The sequence below is a fragment of the Hemitrygon akajei genome, chromosome 19 (genome assembly GCF_048418815.1).
Source record: "Hemitrygon akajei chromosome 19, sHemAka1.3, whole genome shotgun sequence".
Taxonomy (NCBI): domain Eukaryota; kingdom Metazoa; phylum Chordata; class Chondrichthyes; order Myliobatiformes; family Dasyatidae; genus Hemitrygon; species Hemitrygon akajei.
In genome coordinates, this window is record NC_133142.1 from 76,672,129 (window position 1) to 76,692,604 (window position 20,476).

General features: G+C 42.7%; 1 protein-coding gene across 1 annotated transcript in view; it reads right to left on the bottom strand.

The window, feature by feature from the left end:
* LOC140742085 (semaphorin-3F-like) overlaps positions 1-20,476 on the bottom strand; it is a 340,273-nt gene that overhangs the window by 133,691 nt on the left and 186,106 nt on the right. The window contains exon 3 of the mRNA XM_073072913.1: positions 8,048-8,208. Within this exon, the coding sequence (XP_072929014.1) occupies positions 8,048-8,208 (161 nt within the window). The remainder of the gene's footprint in view (positions 1-8,047; positions 8,209-20,476) is intronic.

Consider the following 20,476-nt stretch of genomic DNA (forward strand, 5'->3'; position numbering starts at 1 on the left):
AAGTACACCCTCAACCTTCTATGCTCCAAAGAATGAGGACCTAACTTGTTCACTCTTTCCCTGTAACTTAGGTGCTGAAACCCAGGTAACATTCTAGTAAATCGTCTCTGTACTCTCTCTATTTTGTTGACATCTTTCCTATAATTCGGTGACCAGAACTGTACACAATAGTACAATTCTGGTTGCCTCCTATAGTGAGGCAACCAGAACTGAGCACAGTACTCCAAGTGGGGTCTGACCAGGGTCCTATATAGCTGCAACATTACCTCTCGGCTCTTAAACTCAATCCCATGATTGATGAAGGCCAATGCACCGTGTGTCTTCTTAACCACAGAGTCAACCTGCACAGCAGCTTTGAGTGTCCTATGGACTCGAACCCCAAGATCCCTCTGATCTTCCACACTGCCAAGAGTCTTACCATTAATACTATATTCTGCCATCATATTTGACCTACCGAAATGAACCACCTCACACTTATCTGGGTTGAACTCCATCTGCCACTTCTCAGCCCAGTTTTGCATCCTATCTATGTCCCATTGAAACCCCTGACAGCCCTCCACACTATCTACAACACCCCCAACATTTGTGTCATCAGCAGACTTAATAAACCATCCCTCCACTTCCTCATCCAGGTCATTTATAAAAATCACAAAGAGTAGAGATTTCAGAACAGATCCCTGAGGCACTCCACTGGTCACCGACCTCCATGCAGAATATGACCCATCTACAACCATTCTTTGCCTTCTGTGGGCAAGCCAGTTCTGGATTCATATAGCAATGTCCCCTTGGATCGTATGCCTCCTTACTTTCTCAATAAGCCTTGCTAAAATCAATATGCACTACCTTCTATGGCACTGCTTAGTCACATCCTCAAAAAAATTCTATCAGGCTCGTAAGGCGCAACCTGCCTTTGACAAAGCCATGCTGTCTAGTCCTAATCATGTTATGCCTCTCCAAATGTTCATAAATCCTGTCTCTCAGGATCTTCTCCATCAAATTACCAACCACTGAAGTAAGACTCACTGGTCTATAATTTCTTGGGCTAGCTCTACTCCCCTTCTTGAATAATGGAACAATATCCGCAACCGTCCAATCCTCCGGAACCTCTCCCATCCCCATTGATGATGCAAAGATCATTGCCAGAGGCTCAGCAATCTCCTCCCTCACTTCCCACAGTAGCCTTGGGTAAATCTCATCTGCACCCAGCAACTTGTCCAACTTAATGCTTTCCAAAAGCTCCAGCACATCTTCTTTCTTAATATCTATATTCTCAAGCTTTTCAGTCCGTTGCAAGTCATACCTAAAATCACCAAGACCCTTCTCCGTAGTGACTACTGAAGCAAAGTATTCATTAAGTACCTCCGCTATTTCCTCCAGTTCCATACACACTTTTCCATTGTCACACTTGATTGGTCCTATTCTCTCACGTCTTACCCCCTTGCTCTTCACATACTTGTAGAATGCCTTGGGGTTTTCCTTAATCCTGTCTGCCAAGGTCTTCTCATGGCCCCTTCTGACTCTCCTAATTTCCTTCTTAAGCTCCTTTCTGCTCGCCTTATAATTTTCTAGATTCATATCATTCATGTCAGTAGATATGGCACATAATGATGACAATGATGATATCCTCAATTTCATGATTTTCAAAACATGAAATTTTGCTAATCAAATGAGTAAAAGCACAGTTCTGAGTCTTTATCCATAGGTTTGGCTGCTCAGCCTGGGTGTTGTTTAAGTGATATTTCTGTGGTTTTACCTGCGAGGCAGTGAAAGCACCTGCTGAGAGTAGTGTCCATATGGATGTTCATAAATCATTTGATGATGTTGTGCTTGGTAGTCTGATGGGATCCCAGGTGAGTGACAAATTGAATCAAAAATTGGCGTGCTCATAGTAGGCAGAGGGTGATGGTGCATTGATTATTTTTTGATTGAGAGACTGTGACTAATAGTGTACCACAATGACTGGTGCTGGGACCTTTGCTATTCATGGTATATATAAGTGATTTAAATGTGAATGCAGGAGGTATGATTAGTCCTCTTGCAGATGATATGAAAACCTGTGGTGTTGTGAATAACTAAGAAGATTATTTAATTTATTTTTTATTTAGAGATACAGCACAGCAATAGCGCCTTCCAGCCCAACAAATCCACACTGTCCTATTACATCCCAACTGACCGATTAACCTACTATCCCATACGTTTTCAAAGTATGGGATGAAGTTGGACCACCTGGAAGAAATCCACATGGTGACTGGGAGAATGTAGAAACTCCTTCAGACGGTGGTGGAGTTGTAGCCAGGGTCACTGGTGTTGTAACAGCATTACACTACCACTACTGTACAGTGCCACCACCCATATAAGGCTACAGCAGGATATAGATCAGTTGAAAAATTGGCTGGAACATTGGCCGATGGAATTTAATCCTGACACATGTAAGGTGATGCAGTTTGGGATGCTATATAGTGCTAGGACATACAATGTAAGTGGGAGGACACTAAAGAGCATTGATGAATAGAGACACCTAGAGGTCCAAGTCTATTTTAATCTGCAAGTCGCAACACAGGTGGATAGAGTGGTGAAGAGGGCATATAGCACCTTGTCTTCATTGGTTGTGACACAGAACATAAGAGTTGGAATATTACATTGCCACTTTACAAAGGACATGGTTAGACAAGACTTTGAGAATTGTGTGCAGTTTGGGTCACCACTCTATAGGAAGGATGTGATTGCACTGGATAGAGTGCAGAGAATATTCATCAGGAAGTTGCCTGACAGGAGGACTTTAGTTGTGGGGAGAGATTGGACAGACTGAGTTTGTTTTTCTTGGAGTGAAGAAGATTGAGATGTGACCTGATAGAATTATATAAGAGTATGAGAGTCATATTTGGGGTAGATGGTCAAAATCTTTTTTTCCCAATGGCGGGAGTAATAAAAACAAAATGCTATAGTTCTACGGTGGGAGATAAGAGTTTTAAAAGGGATCTAACAGTAAGTTTTTTACACAGAGAATGGTTGATATCAGTTATATACAGCCAGAGGAGGTGGTGGAGATGGAAAGAATTACTATGTTTAAGAGCCACTAAGATGGGTGCCTTGAATGCAGACGTGCAAGGATACGGATCGAGAAGGATGAGTGTTGATGAGCAAAACGGTTATTATGACCATGGTGGGCTGACTGGCTCACTTCAGCACTGTATGGCTCCATGCCTCTAATCATTGCAGTCATAAAAAAGCCTGCACTAGTTCATCGACACTCACTCTACCATGCAGAGGGGTCATGCTTGTATTCCCCCAAATACATGTACACTAGATGCTAAACTTTCCAATATTTCTGTCCTGAACTTGGAGAGGAATTCCCTTATTTCTGTAAGTCACATGTTCAAAAAGACTGAAGCCATTCACACAAAAAGCAAGCCTGTGCTTGCTAAGTAAGTCGAGTATAGGATTGAGGAGGTTTATAGAGTGCTAAATTAATGTTTTTTACAGTAATGCAACTGCAGTAATTTATCTTCAGTGCAGATCCAGGGCTGCAATGCCATTTGACAAGGTTAAGGAATAATTCTCTATAAGAAAAAAATAAGCTCTCATTCAAACAACAACACACACAAAATGCTGGTAGAACACAGCAGGCCAGGCAGCATCTATAGGGAGAAGCACTGTCTCATCCTCATTATTCAGCTCTCATTCACATCCTCACCTCTTCCCCTATTCAGAATCTGTAATTTCTCAACTCAGTCCTGTATAAGTAAGATCACTCATCAAGAAGTGAACTATTGAACTATTGAGAGGATTTCTCTGACATATAATGACTTTGGGCCTGTATAGTTGCCCCTCCTTATCCGCTAGGGATTGGTTCCAGGACCCCTCACAGATACCAAAATTTGCGGATGCTCAAGTCCCTTATTCAACCTGACTCAGTGCGGTGGATCTTATGACCCAGCGGAACCCCAGACCTTATTCAACCTGACTCAGTGCGGTGGACATTAGGACCCGGCAGCAGAACTCTGAATCCGCAGTGTTTCTGTTCATGAAAATAATCACGATCACGATTGAAAATAAACCGAAAACAATAAAGCGATCAGAAAGAGGTGAAACGCCATCAGTCATTGGAAAAGCTTTAGGCTACGTCGGTCAACGATCAGAACAATTTTAAAGGATAACGTGAGAAAGGCTGTGCCCCGATTTAAGCTACAATTATTACTAAGCAACGCAGTGGTTTAATTTTTGGGTTTTTGATCCTCCACATCAACCCGGCACTGTGGAGAGCACGCTTGGGAGCGATCTGTCACTGGATGGAACTCGGCGCTGAAACGTATGCTTGTGTTTTATATACATAGAAAGGTAAAATATATACTACATACTAAGACAAACGTTTGACTAACTGACGCTAAATAATACCAGATGTACCTGTTTCGACTTACTTAGTGAGAGAACTTCTGATTTTTTTCAATCCTGATCCACGGTAACCTATGCACATCCTCCTGTATGCTTTAAATCATCTCTAGATTACTTATAATACCTAATACAATGTAAATGCTATGTAAAATAGTTGTTATATTGCATTGTTTAAGGAATAATGACAAGAAAAAAAGTCTGTAATGCTCGAACAACAAGTGCTGGAAGAGCACTTCCGGGTTTTCACGATTCGTGGTTGGTTGAATTTGCGCATGTGGAATTCGCGGATAAGGAGGGCCAACTGTACTCGCTGGAGTTTAAAACAATGAGGAGGGATCTCATTGAAACTTGTTGAATATTGAAATGCTTGGATAGAGTGGATGTGGGGAGGATGTTTCCTATTGTGGGAGAGTCTAAGATCAGCGGTTACAACCTCAGAATAGAGGGTGATCCATTTAGAACAGAGCTAAGGAGAAATTTCCTTACCCAGAAGGCGGCAGCTGAAGAACTCATTGCTACTAATGGCGATGGAGGTCAAGTCACTGAGTATATTTAAAGTGGAGTTTGATTAGTCAGGGTGTTAAAGGTTATGGGGAAAAGACAGGAGAACGGGCTTGAGAGGAACAATACATCAGCCATGATAGAATGGCGGAGCTTACTTGATGGGCCAAATGGCTTATTTCTGTTCCTATGATCTTATGGTCCTATTTATTCACTTTTCAAGATATGGTCCTTGCTGATAAGACCAACTATTATGGTCTATACTTGCTGTCCTTAGAAAATGTAATTATTGAATCTCTGTTGTTCTTCTGGTAATGGTGCTGTCAAACTCTGGTAAAGATGTTCCAGGATCCAAACTGACTACCAAGTCTGGAGGGTGTGTAACATCGAAGTAAACTTGTAACGTTCTCTGATGCTTGCTGTTTTTGTTTTTCTTGGGGGAGGATAGAAAGGAGTTGAGAGTCCTGAACCAAAGGAACCACTGGTATCAAATTTGCCTCTTTATTGCAAGCCCTGGGGAAATGATATTCCCATCTCCTTCTATTTCCATGATTCATGCAGTGACTAGGAAAGAATATCTTCAAAAGGCAGTGCCTCAAGAAGGCATCATCCATCATTAAAGATCCTCACCATCCAGGACATGACCTCTTCTCATTTCTGCTATAAGGGAGCCGGAAGACACACGGTCAACATTTTAGGAATAGCTTCTTCCCATCCAACATCAGATTTTGAACTGGTCTGTGAGCACTAGTGAGCACTACCTCAATATTTTTGCTCTCTTTTTGCATTATTTATTTATTTTTTAATATTTCTTGTTACCTTAAGTAATTTTTTAGGCATTAAGAATAAGACCATAAGACATAAGAGCAGAGTTGGGCCATTGGGCTCATTAAGTCAGCTGCACCATTAATCACCACTGATCTATTATCTCTTTCAACCCCTTTGTCCTGCCTTAACCTTTGTCACTCTGACTATTCAAGAACATATCAACCTCCCCTTTAAATTTACTCAATTACTTGGCCTCCACAGCCATATGTAGCAATAAATTTCAAATTGCACATTACTATTGCTGCAAAAACTACAAATTTCACAGAATGTCACGATAATAAACCTGATTCTGATTCGGAGCCAGTGTGATCCTTTAACACTGTATATTGGGGGAGAAAGGGGCCCTGCAGATACAGTCTCCTCCTGTACAAGGGCCTTTGAACTCTATGTAGGGTTATTTTATGTTGGGTACTTGACATAACTTTGACAAACATCTATAGATGTGTGGTAAAGAGTATATTGACTGGTTGCATCATGACCTGGTATGGAAACACCAATGCCCTTGAATGGAAAAAGTAATGGGTATGGCCCAATCCATCATGGGTAAAGCCCTCCCCACCACTCAGTACTTCTACATGGAGAGCTGTCACTGGAAAGCAGCAACCACCATCAATGACCCCCCCCCCCCCCCCCCATCCAAGTCATGTTCTCTTCTTACTGCTGTCATTGATAGAAAAGCCTCAGGACCCACAACAGCAGGTCCAGGAGCAGTTATTATCCCTCAACCATCAGGCTCTTGAACCAGAAAGGATAACTTCACTCAGTTTCACTTGCCTCATCACTAAACTGTTCCCCCAATCTATGGACTCTCTTTCAAGGACTCTTCATCTCATGTTATTGACAGTAAGTGCTAATTAATTATTATTATTATTATTATTATTATTTTCTTTTTGTATTTGCACACTGCTTGTTTGTCAGTCCTGTTGGGTACAGTCTTTCATTGATTCTATTGTGTTTCTTGTATTTTCTTTCATGCCTGCAAGGAAATGAATCTGGAATATACCTGCTGAGATATTTATACTTTGATAAATATACTTTGTACTTTGTGAGCACATTGTTTTTTTCACACTGTACGTGTTATTGCAGTACTTGTATGTTCTTAAGACCTTAAAACCATAAGATATAGGAGCAGAAGCAGGTCATTCGGCCCTTCTAGTCTGCCCCACTATTCAATCATGGGCTTATCCAATTCTCACTCCCTGCTTTCTCCCGATACCCTTTAATGCCCTGGCTAATCAAGAACCTACCTATCTCTACCTTAAATGCACGCAATAACTTGGCCTCCACAGCTGCTCGTGGCAACAAATTCCACAGATTTACCACCCTCTGACTTAAGTAATTTCTCCGCATCTCTGTTCTAAATGGACGTCCTTCAATCCTGAAGTCGTGCCCTCTTGTCCTAGATTTCCCTACCATGGGAAATAACTTTGCCATATCTAATCTGTTCAGGCCTTTTAACATTCATAATATTTCTATGAGATCCCACCTCATTCTCCTGAACTCCAGGGAATACAGCCCAAGAGTTGCCAAACGTTCCTCATACAGTAACCCTTTCATTCCTGGAATCACCCTCGTGAATCTTCTCTGAACCCTCTCCAATGTCAGTATATCCTTTCAAAACAGCACATAATACTCCAAGTGTGTTCTCACGAGTGCCTTATAGAGCCTCAACATCACATCTCTGTCTCTCCCCATCTAAATAATAATTTGCCCATTTATTTCTTTCACCAACGTGCATGACAATACACTTTCCAACATTGTATTTCATTTGCTACTTCTTTGCCCATTACCCTAAACTATCTAAGTCTATTTGCAGGCTCTCTGTTTCCTCAGCACTACTGGCTCCTCCACCTATCTTTGTATCATCAGCAAATTTAGCCACAAATCCATTAATCCCATAGTCCAAATCATTGACGTACATCGTAAAAAGCTGCGGTCCCAACACCGACCCCTGTGGAACTCCACTAGTAACCAGCAGCCAGCCAGGATAGGATCCCTATTATGTATATCATTCTTATAATGATATAAACATATATACTGAAAATACAGCATTATATGGTTATACAGGGTTATATCCACTGTTAAATATATAGTTATATAAAGTGTACATAGGATAATAGATGTAAATGCAATAAATATTGCATTTATGACTGGTCTAGAGAATTTAAAAGTGATAGGTTACATCAGAAGATAGTATCTTATGGGACTAGATGATGCTCTACATGTGTTGTATCTCTCTTGACATTTTTGTAAAAACGAAGCTGCAGATTTTGTTCACGATTAATGAGCACAGTGTGCACAAGGAGAGCTGACTGCATCCTCTTACTAATAAAGGCTCCCGGTTGATGTTGTGGAGGTCCAGCGAGACAATGTAGTCCTTGGTGCCCACGTACATGCGGTCATGGTCTTCATCCATTAGCAGGATGCGGTAGTCTGTGGTGTTTTGCAGGAGGGTATAGTGGCGAGCTGTGTTTGAATGCTGTAGCTCTGTGGGGCGAGAGAAGGACAGATAGATTCAGTAACAAGTGTGCAGACTGCTAAAGCTTAACTGTACAACAGTCACAGCAACACACACAAAATGCTGGAGGAACTCAGCAGGTCAGGCTGCATCTATGGAAATGAATAAACTGGCCAGCACCCTGCTTCAGGATCAGTCACAGTTCCCTCCTGGAGATAGACTGAAACCTGCAGCCAACTAAGGTAGTCTAGTGGTCTCACCTTGATTAAATTGTCCTTTTTTATTATTGTACAGTACTCATTCAACAATCTCTTTTCACAATTGCTGCAAAAATAGTCCTTAAAATGAAACTTCTTTGACATATCAAAGAAAGGGACAGAATAAAATTAAGCTGCTGTGATTGTCATCTGGTCTATTCCTATAGGAAATAGCTTCACTGCTGCAGCTTGATATCACAGACTACATAAGATGTCATCTTCTTTACACAAGTAAACTTAACCACACTTCTCAGAAAAAAGAACTAGTGAGGCATTAACTGGAATAGGCCAAGCAGGTGTAATTTAACACCATAGAAAGTCAAACGTTTGTGTTTTATTTTTATATTATGTTCCAATTTGATAAGATTTATAGTTGAACTTATAAAAGAAAACTTCAGGAAAAGGTAGCTGATTGCAACAGAGATATTCCTCAGAATCTGATTTAGAATCAGGTTTAATATCACTGGCATAAGTTGTGAAATCTGTTGTTTTGCGGCAGCAGTACAATGTAATACATAATAAAAAACTATAAATTACAATAAGACGTATATATTAAAAACTAAATTAATTAACTAGTACAAAACGAGGGGAGAAAAATTGCTGAGGTGATGTTTGTAGATTCATTGTCCATTCAGAAATGTCATGGTGGAGGGGAAGAAGCATTTCCTGATACGTTGAGTGCATGTCTTCAGGCTCCTGTACCTCCTGCTTGATGGTAGCAATGAGAAGAGGGCATGTCCTGGGTGACGGGTGTCTTGTAGTTTGGGTTGAACTCAGAGTAAAAGTGTCACCATTGGCTGGGCCAGTTTACTTAAAGAGTGACAAGTTTATATAAGATGCTTCCACACTAAATGACAAATGATAAACTATCAGCCCATCAGATCTTCATGCTGCGTTGCCCACTCCCAGACTCGAGAGGAAACATTTAATTGGCCACCATGACCAGGATTTATTTATTTAGAGATAGGGCGCAGGTTAGGCCCTTCCGGCCCTTTGAGATGCAACACCTAGAAAACCCAAACAACCCTGATTTAACCTTAACCCACTAACTGGTACATCCTTGTATTGTGGGAGGAAACCCACGCTCTTTATGGGAAGGACATCCAGACTCCTTCAGGATTGCAGGCAGTAGGAAGCAGTCCTAAGTGCTTTGGATATTGGAGGAGGCAGCAGTGACTGAAGTATATGAAGGATGTAACGACAATTCAGCAGCGATGTCTGAGGTAGGGAGGCCGTAGGGCACACTTCTGCTGGGGCACTGCCTACTCCAACAGATTCATGAAAATGTTATTTCCTGAGAATCATTCGAAGAAAGTTGTACTGTATGTGCTGTCACAATTTACAAACATTTGACACTAGACTCAATGTGCACTTTGTGTCTTTCTAACATCTTCCCCCTTCCTTTCCAGTCCTGACGAAGGGTCCCGGCCCGAACTGTTGACTGTTTATTCCTCTCCACAGATGCTGCCTGACCTGCTGAGTTTGTCCAGCATCTTCACAATCTTTTGTGTTTACAATGTGCATTGTTTAATAAAATAAGACTGGGAATCTTAAATACAGGACCTTTTTCAGTATATTCTTGTCTGCCTTCCAAGGGAAAAAATCTGCCAACCACCCATTGTGTTTCTGTTGGGCAGACAATGCAGACAATCTAACCTGCTTCATTTCTTTGAGGTTTGTCCATCACAAAATAATAGGCTATGTTTATTCTGAGGGTCAGTCACCTAATATTGTGTGGTCAGTCAATCTCTTTGCAATGTGCCTTTGTGTTACCGTGAGGTCAGTTGTCAGTCATACTGCAGTAATTCTAGATGGGTGCTCTATGTTTCTGAGAGGGCCAGTCACACAGGTCTGCTTGCATTACTGTGGGGACCAGTCATCACTTTGTAATGGGGATATGTTACTGTGAGAGACAGGCAACACCTGTAATGAGACTCTTCCCCACCCATACACCCCACTTCCCATACCCAGCTCCTCTGAGAGAAATCCCTACTGCCAACTTACTGCCTTTAAACCAGATTCTGATGGTCAGTTTCCCTTTAAAGAGGCTCTAATAGTAGTTCTTCCTCCCTCTGAGGTCATTAGGAAACTCTTTCACCTGTTTCATGTCTATAAGCCATGAAAAATCTTCTGTAAAGTGGACTCTTGGTTGAAAATACCCTGCAGGCCAAGAGCCAGGAAGTTTCAATTGCATAGGTATACCTTACACAGCAGTTAATAGCAAAGATAATAACAACAACTATTATTTCTTACATTACATTCTTCATACTTTCACCAAAGAGCTCATTACAGGGGAACCAGAGAGCTATGAAAACTTAAAAGCAACCTACTTTGGCTGTAAGCATGAATGGGAGCTTTGTTGCAGGGCATCTTGTTGAAAAAACCAGGATTTCTAACCCTGCAATTTAGGCTAATTTTAAAATACAAGCAACATATTTCACTGGGATAAAACGTGGCCTGGACTGAACCACAGGCCCATCTCATCTGATGGCTTTATGGGTGTGGGGCCTGTGATGTGGTTCTCAACCATACTGGCTGGGCTGGGCTGCAGAACAATGGATTAGCAGTTGGGCTGCTACAGTCAGTCACAGTGCCAAGAGGGAGGCCACATGAAGAATAAGAGACAGGAGAAGAACAGGCTTAACAGCTTTTCAGGCTAACTGTGGGATTCAAAGCCATACCTCAGTTCTGTTTTCCCAACTAATCCCTTTGCTTTGGTGCTCAAAAACTTTTGAAGTTTCAAAGTACGTATACGTTATACAACCCTGAGATTTCCCCTCCTGCAGGCAGCCACTAACAAAGAAGCACCCTTTCATCATCAGTGACCCCCACCAACCAGGACATGCTCTCTTCTCGCTGCTGCCATCAGGACTTATACCACCAGGTTCAGGAACAGTTATTAAACCTCAGCCATCAGGCTGTTCGCTCAACTTCACTTGAGATGTTCCCACAACCTCTGGACTCACTTCCAGGAACTCATGTTCTCGGTATTTATTGTGTATTTGTTTACTTAGTTATTATTATTTCTTTCTTTTTGTATTTGCACAGTTCATTTTTTGTCTTTGGCACATTGGGTAAACACCCAAGATGATGCAGTCTTACATTGATTCTATTATGGTAATTATTCAATTGTGGATTTATTGAGTAGTCCACAAGAAAATGGTGACATATATGTACTTTGATAATAAATTTACTTTGAACTTTTGAACTTTGTTTAAATAAAAATCCTACACAACGAAGACCATCGAACACCCAATGCATGAGAAGAACAAAGTCACACAAGCAACAAAAAGCGAGCAAATAGCACGGAGAACATTAAACCCCCGAGTCCCCCAAGGACAGAGCACATTCCTGAGCCGCCAGGGTGAGTGAAACTGGTCCTGAAGCCAATGGTCGCAGGCCACAGCTACTGCGTCAGTCAGCTCAGTGCTGTGTCAGGCTACAGCCCCAGCGCCAGTTCCACACTAAAGACCCTTGATCAAATCGTGCAAATAGTAAAAGTGAGTAAACAAAAACACATGGAACACAAACTGCAGAAATCTTGAAATGACTCACAGCTGTGGAGCGTTTTCATCACTAAGGACATTTAACATTAAACTGCAGAGTCTCTGAAAATCAGTGTGCAGCCACCAGAGGCCGAGGAATTTTGATCCCAAGACTCCCGCACCTTCCTCTGGCAGCAGTGAGAGGAAGACTGGCAGATATTCATTTTCCGCTCTCATCCTTGTCAGTTTTAATCTTGCTCAACACATTAATCAGTGTGGAGTGATGGACCCACCACCAGTTGGTGTTCTGCCATTGCCCTCATCCTCGTCAAATCGCAAAAGCACCAAATCACCTAGTCGGTTCAAAAATACATCCTTGAAATGGAAATACAGGCAGCAATTGACTGCAGTTCAGGAGAAGCATGTTTAGAAGAAGAAGAGTATCTAGTAGTTTTGAGATCTGTCTGCAGGATGTCGCTGCCAGTCACTGGCGCAATCTTGCCCGATAGCAATTGAATAGTTCCATATGAATATACTCAAATAACCCAGAAAGTTTTGGGATGTGGGATGAAACCATACCATTTGGAGGAAAGGTAAATGATCACAGGAAAACATGGTAGTGTAGTGGTTAGCTCAGGGAATCAGAGTTCAGAGTTTAATTCCGGATTGTCCTCCCTGTGAAATGCATCGGTTTTCTCTGGGTGCTTCACAGTTCAAAGACGTACTAGTTGATTGGTTAATTGGTTATTGTAAGAAGACCTGTGATTAGGCTAGGGGTAAATAGAGGGTTGCTGGCCAACGCAGCTCGAAGGGCGAGAAGGCCTATTCCACACTCTATCTCAATAAATAAGTTTTGCAAATATAAACCTGGAGGTGGGGCTATCAGGTAGAGGGTTTAATAGTTACACCTTTGTGAGGGCCTCATGATTTACTCACATCTGATTTTTGTGGTACTCTCAATCTAAACAATATTTTCTTTTTCACTATTCCTCTTTTACACTATTTATTTTGTAGTTATACTAATTTTTATGTCTTGGACTGCACTGTTGCCACAAAACAATGGATTTCATGCTTACTGTATGTCAGTGATAATAAACCTGATTCTAATTCTGATTATGATTCTGTTTGTGGAGAACTTCACTTCTTCTCATTCTAACTCAATTTTGCTCTACACATTGCATAAAAAGCCTCTTTAAGTTTGGCAACAATAGCGAAGTCAATTGCAATATGCAATCCCTGAACTGCGTTCTGCTCTTTATATTTTTATATAATATTGGGAACCTTTTTGGTCTGGACATTATGCCATTCAATTCTGCAGCAGAGAGACATCATTGTGGACTTTAGATTCAAGTCCTGGGACAGAATGAGGGTCATTCTGATGACACTATTAGAGCTTTTTCCATTGAGAGTAGGGGAGATTCAAACAAGAGGACATGAGTTGAGAGTTAAGGGGCAAAAGTTTAGGGGTAACACAAGGGGGAACATTTTTACTCAGCGAGTAGTAGCTGTGTGGAACGAGCTAGGCAGGTTCGATTTTGTCATTTAAAAAAAAATTGGATAGGTATAAGGACAGGAAAGGAATGGAGGGTTATGGGCTGAGTGCAGGTCAGTGGGACTAGGTGTGAGTCAGCATTTGGCACGGACTAGAAGGGCTGAGATGGCCTGTTTCCGTGCTGTAATTGTTATATGGTTTATATAGAAGGACAGAGTGAGAGTCACCCAGCAGGGAGAGGGACAGAGATAGAGGGCCTTTCATCCATTCCATCTGGGTTAGGTTCATTCCCAAGTCTCAAAGGTGAAAGGTGAGTTTGATATATGGCTTACCCAGTGTCTTTATTTTTACAGCTGAGAATTAGCTCTGGTGTTCAAATACAAAACAAACTTGTCCAAAACTAACTGTGGCATCCAGTGTATTCTCTGTGTTTATTTTCACAGTTTAGCGACAGCAAAAAGGAGGGGATGCACCTTTCCTCACTCTCAGACTTCCTTTATTACCCAGCTTTCAGTCCTAATCAAGGATATTGAGTAAGAGGAGAGGGGAATGTAAACTGAAGGCTATTCAGGTGAAAACCAGCATAAAACATTATACAGCTCTCCAGCTTGAAGTTGCCTCATGTAATTATTTGCTGAACACTTATCTGCTAAACTGTCCTTACATTCCATGTCTTCATTTATAACATGCAATCACAATTTTTTTTAAATCTCTCTGACAAAAGCATAAATATGCTCCCTCTTAACAGGGGTCACGGTGGCTACAATTACTGTCAAAACACAATGCAGTACACAGAATGAGAAAGATAGCATACACACCATAAATTCCTGGCAGGCTTCCAGCTCAATTTATTACCCCTAAATTTTTATATTGATTTGTTTGAATAAAATCTGCTAAAGCATCGTCAAATTGAGTCAAAGCACCAGAAAGATGTACCATTGTCCTCTTAAACCACCAGCACAGCCATCTTTCTCCCCCTCTCTCTCTCATTCTCTCACTCTCTCTCTCTCTCCCCCTCTCTCTCTTGCTCTCTCTCTCTCCCCCTCTCTCTCCCTCCCCCTCTCTCTCTCTCCCCCTCTCTCTCCCCCTCTCTCTCTCCCCCCTCTCTCTCGCTCTCACTCTCTCCCCCTCGCTCCCTCCCCCTCTCTCTCCCTCCCCTCACTCTCTCTCTCCCCCCTCACTCTCTCCCCCCTCACTCTCTCTCCCCCCTCACTCTCTCTCCCCCCCTCACTCTCTCTTCCCCCCTCTCTCTCTTGTTCTCTCTCTCGTTCTCTCCCCCTCTCGCCTTCTCTCCCCCCCTCTCTCTCTCCCCCTCTCTCTCTCTCCCCCCTCTCTCTCACTCTCTCTTCCCCCCTCTCTCTCTTGTTCTCTCTCTCTTTCTCTCCCCCTCTCGCCTTCTCTCCCCCTCTCTCTCTCTCCCCCCCCTCTCTCTCTCCCCCCTCTCTCTCTCCCCCCTCTCTCTCTCCCCCCTCTCTCTCACTCTCTCTTCCCCCCCTCTCTCACATTCTGCTGCTCAGCTTTGGAGCTTTGCAGAACTGGCTGAAGAACCGAGCACTGAATTGGCTCCGTGACTGTGGATTCAATTTCAGGGACTCTGCAGTTGCTGGGTTCATGTTCTCTGTGTGATTGCTTGCAATTTTTTTCTTTTTTTGCACGTTGATGTCCTTGTTATGTGGGGTTTATGTGGGGCTGCCTGCAAGAAGAGGAATCTTAAGGTTGTATATGGTGTACCTACTTTGAAATTTGAACCATGTGTTCTTGCTCATGGAAAGTTTGTCACTTTAACATGACCGTGAAAGTCCACTAATACTGTCCTCTAAATACATATTCATACTCTGGTTCCATTCATATGATGGCCAAAGGTATACTTCAATAGGCAAGTCCTAGGTCCATTTGAGGGGAAGGCCATGAGTAGAGAGCCAGTGGGGGAGGAGGTGCTCATGGATGTAGACTGGCTTACTGAGGAGCAGTTTACATCCATTGATAGATCTTCCACATTAATGTTAGCTTATCAAATGTTTTTACATTGGTGCATCTGTCTGTAACTCCACAAACACTCCAGATGTTTCCACTTCAGGTATAGACTCCTAGATATAGTCCAGAATCAGGTGTGTTCTCATTGACATACAGTATGTCATGAAACTTGTTGTTTTGTGGTAGCGGTATAGTGCAGTCATAACAAATTACTTTAAGTTACAAATAAATATACAAACAAACAAATAACTGGTGCAAAAGAGGGTTAGTGAGGTAGTGATCATGGACTGTTCAGAAATCTGATGGCAGAGGGGAAGAAGCTGTTCCTAAAATCTTGAGTGTGGGTCTTCAGGCTCCTGTAGCTCCTCCTTGAAGGTAGTAATCAGAAAAGGGTGTGACCCAGATGCTGGGGGTCCTTAGTGATGGATCCCACCTTCCTGAGGCACCACCTCCTTTGGAAAAGGTCCTCGATGGTGGGGAGTCTTGTGCCCATGATGGATCCGGCTGAACCTATAACCACGTGAAGTCTCTTACAATCCTGTGTGTCCTTCATATCATAATATACTGCACATACATAATCTCATTGCGTACAAATGCCCCGGTATACTCGTGAAAGCACTTGGAAATATTCTACATCTAGTAAATCTGGTGAATCAAAAGCCTCGATGACTTCTATACATGCTAGGAAATTTTGGGCATACACACATATACGCTACAGCTTGGAGCATCGGAGTTCAGAGTTCAATTCCAGCTTCCTCTGTAAGCGAGTTTGTAGGTTCTTCCTGCGTACATGTGAGTTTCCTCCGGGTGTTCCAGTTTCCTCCCAAAGTCCAAAGATGTCCTGGTTAGTCGGCTGATTGGTGATTGTAAATTGTCCAGTGATTAGGCTGGGGTTAAATCGGTGGGTTGTCGGGCGGTGCAGATCGAAGGGCTGGAAGGGCCTTCCATGCTGTATCTCTAAATGAATTAATATTGGCAGCAATGATAGCTGCAGAGAGAGTGGTAGAAGATACCTTCTAAACTAACATTAATGTCAGAAATGTATCAGTTATTTCAGATATGGGCAGCAAATATAGATGGAGGTGAAGAAATGTAAACACATTTTATAAACTAAATGTGGAAGATTTTCAAAAGATGGAAGTTAGAAATGCAGTCTGAATTCATTAACCCCCTCTAGCTCTTTACTGATGACTTTCCCCTTAAACGGACCCAGGCTTTTCTCTGTTATCTGAATGATGCCATATATTGGTTGTTTTGGATTCAGGCCACACAGCTGGTAAAAGCTCTTTCTACAAGAGCAGTCGAATCTGCTTCTGATTCTTCGTGCATGAACAGATTCTTTCACCACTGAATTCATTTCTGAAATAGCTTCAGGTAAGTTGATACAATGCGAAGACGGATTATAACTCAGCAGATTGGGCCAGACCAGATCGCTTCAATTACAGATACGTTAACCTACTTCATGCTGACAAGTCTAAAGTTCCTCTTAACCAGAACTTTTAGTGAAATCATCACTTCAAAAGTCAATCAAAATAAACAAATCAATTTAAGCAATTCAGATCTTTACAAGATAGGGTGAAGAAACAAGGTTTGATTTTTCTTAAAGATACAGAGCAGAACAGGCCCTTCCAGCTCTTGAAGCAGCACCCCCATCAACACCCCCCCCCACCCCGATTTCACCCCAGCCTACTCACGGGACAGTTTACAATCACTAATTAACCCACCACTGGGACATCTTTGGACTATGGGAGGAAACTGGAGCATCTGGAGGAAACCCACATATTCCACAGAGAGGACATACAGGCTCCTTAGAGAGGACACCAGGACTGAAATCTGAAGCCCTGAGCTGTAATAGCATCTCATTAACCTCTACACTACTGTGGCACCTCATTATTGTAGAATTACTGCATTACTGGAGGTGCTGGTATGGCCATTCAGGATGGGGTCTCAAACCTCAAGAGAAGAAGCTGATTAAAATTCATTTAGATGGTGTGGGTCTCTCCCTCTCTCTCTCTCTCTCTCTCTCTCTCTCTCTCTCTCTCTCTCTCTCTCTCTCCCTCTCTCTTATCTTTCTCTCTCAGACTGCTGGGGCAAACTGGCTTTCTTTCTCAGCTTCACAACTTCCAGGAGAAGGTCTGCTATTCCAATTTCCTGATCCTTAATCCCGATGTTTGGTGCTTCATGCACAGCTGGTGAAACCTTAGCTCTGGGCACAGGTGTGGTGACTGGCAGCATCTGTGAATCTATTCATGACAACTTTAAATCTCCTCAAAACCGCAATTCCCACTGGAAGGAGCACACATCCTTCCTGTCGGGCAAGCACCGCCTGTACAGGGGTGGGGAGCCGGGCAATGGAGTGGTCATGATCACACGGCCAACAAGTGACCTTAGCTCACTCCTGGGACTGATGTCAAGCATTGTATTGTACACAAATGGCACAAGCTACCTCACATCATGGGGGGTGAGGGGAGGGGATGGACAGAGGTGAGAGGAACAAAGCTATTTTGTATGAAACAGCCAGGAGCGCAAGAGGAACCTGGCATAGAAAACTGCAGAGGATCACCGTCTTTAATTGTCATTTAAGCCTTACACACATTCTGCTGCTGAAAATGGATCCCCACGACGATCAGTGGAAGAACGAGAGGCTTGTTTATGGAGAGCAGTTTATGTTCACGGATGGGGTGGGTCAGGGTTGAGATTATGATCTTGCTCAGCAAATGACCTATGAAACCCTGAGACACGAACAGTGGAGACTCAGATGGTCGCATTCCCTATCTGGGCCAGCTTCAAGCCTTCCAGGTGAAAAGACTGTGACACAAATCCAAATACAGAAAGAAGGAAAGGACTTTCACTCTCACTCTGTCCTGTGGAATTTGAACTCACTTTCCAAAAGTAAAACCAAGTGTTTAGACTAACGCCATCCCCCCTCCACCACCACGCCACTGAGTTTCCTCTTCAGCCAGAGAAAGCTTTAAACCCCTCACTCTGGCCTGAATTTGAACGCTGGATCCTGGGGTGAAAGGGTAATATCCTCATTGTATCTGCCACCCAAAGTGAGAGAGGCTAACTCCTCTTTGACATCATTGCTTAACTGAGCTGGGGTTCAACATAGCAGAAATAAATGCTGTTTGGTTCTCCCGCACTGGAATACCCATTCACACATTTTATATGGATTTGTAGAAGGGAGCTGCTACAAGATAAACAGATATTAGCAATGTGATGAGCTGTCTGGGAGATTCTTGCTTTAAAACAAAAGTCAATGGAGTAAATTACATAACACCTACAGAAACAAAATCGGCTTCAAGCAACAATGCATTGAAGTGGCATCTTTATTGGAGGAAGCATCAACAGGGCACAGAGCTGGAGTCATAGAGATATACAACACAGGGAAAAGCCCTTCAGCCGTACCGCTCATTACTGACCAAGATCCCTGTCTAAACTGATCCCACTGGCTTGCATTTGGCCCATATCCCTCAAAACCGTTCCTGGCTGATCCCCATTTGTGTTTATTATTTATGTAGTGATGCAGCCTGGAGTAGTCCCTTCCAACCCATGTGATACAGCAGCCCCCCAACAACCCCAATTTAACCCCAGTCTAATCACGGGGCAATTTCCAATAACCAATTAAACCTACTAACTGATACATCTTTGCAGTGTGGGAGGAAACTGGAGCACCTGGAGAAGACCCATGCACTCCACAGGGAGGACACACAGAGACTTGTTACAGATCATGTTGGAAATGAACTCTGAACTCTGACGCCTTGAGCTGTACGGTGTTGCACGAACCATTATGCTATCATGGTGTTTATGTAATTGTCCCAAACATTTCATCTGACAGCCTGTTCTATATATGAACCGCCTACAAATTCCTATTATATTTCTCCCCTTGAACACTAAATCGACATCCTGTAGTTCTTAATTGGCCAATGGTGAGAAAAAACACTGTATCCACACGAGCCCTCATGATTGTCTACACCTCAGTAAGTATTCTAGAATACAACCCAGATTTCAGCCTCAGAATAGAAGGACATCTGTTTCGAACAGAGATGAGAGGGAACTTCTTTACCCGAGGGTGATGAATCTGTGGAATGGGAATACCAAGCCACTGGGTATGTTTAAAGTGGAGGCTGGTAAATTCTGGATTAGTCAGGGTGTCAAAGGTTATTTGGAGAGAGTAGGAGAATGGGATTGTTAGTTCATTATATGCCATGTCATATGACCTGGGCAACCTGGTCTGTCCGTGACTATGATCTTGGCAAATTTCTCTACATAAGTGGTTTGCCATTGCCTTCTTCTGGGCAGTGTCTTTACGAGATGGGTGACCCTGGCCATTATCAATACTCTTCAGAGATTGTCTGTATGGTGTTAGTGGTCACATAAGCAGGAGCAGTGATACGCACCTGCCACTCAAACAACCAACTGCCATTTGCTCCCATGGTTTCACACGACCTCTGATCAGAAGGGTGGGGGGGGGAGGCGGGGCTTCACCTTGTCCAAGGGTGACCTGTGACCTGCAGTGACCTAGTGGAGGGAAGGAGTGTCTTACACCTTCTTTGATAGAGATGAATCCTCACCCTAGAATGGGGTTGAGAGGGATAATAAATCAGCCATGATGAAATTGTGGAGCAGAGTGTAAGGGCTGAATGCTGCTCCAATGTCTTATGGACTTATGGTCTTCATTCCAAGACACATACGGAAAAGGACCAAGATGTATATTGAAATAAAGTGGCAGAGAGGAAATTGCAGAATTTAAAGATCTGGAAAACTGAAATTGGGAGTTTGATTGAACCAGATATAAAAGAACATATTTTTATCTGATGATAACATTCAAACAGTGCTTCTCCTAATGGAATTCTTCACCTTCAGAAGACACCAGATGGTGTCATTATTCCTGCAGTCCACAGCTGTAGAGGAAAAAAATTGCAGTCACAGCGTGAGCAAACAAAAGGAGGGAAGTTCGCTGACAATATTTGAGCTAATACACAGCCCTAACCATGTCATAGAGTCGTGGACAGGCCATTCAGCCCATTGAGTCAACTCTGGCCATCCACCATGCATTTACACCAATCTGAAATTAACCATACATTGG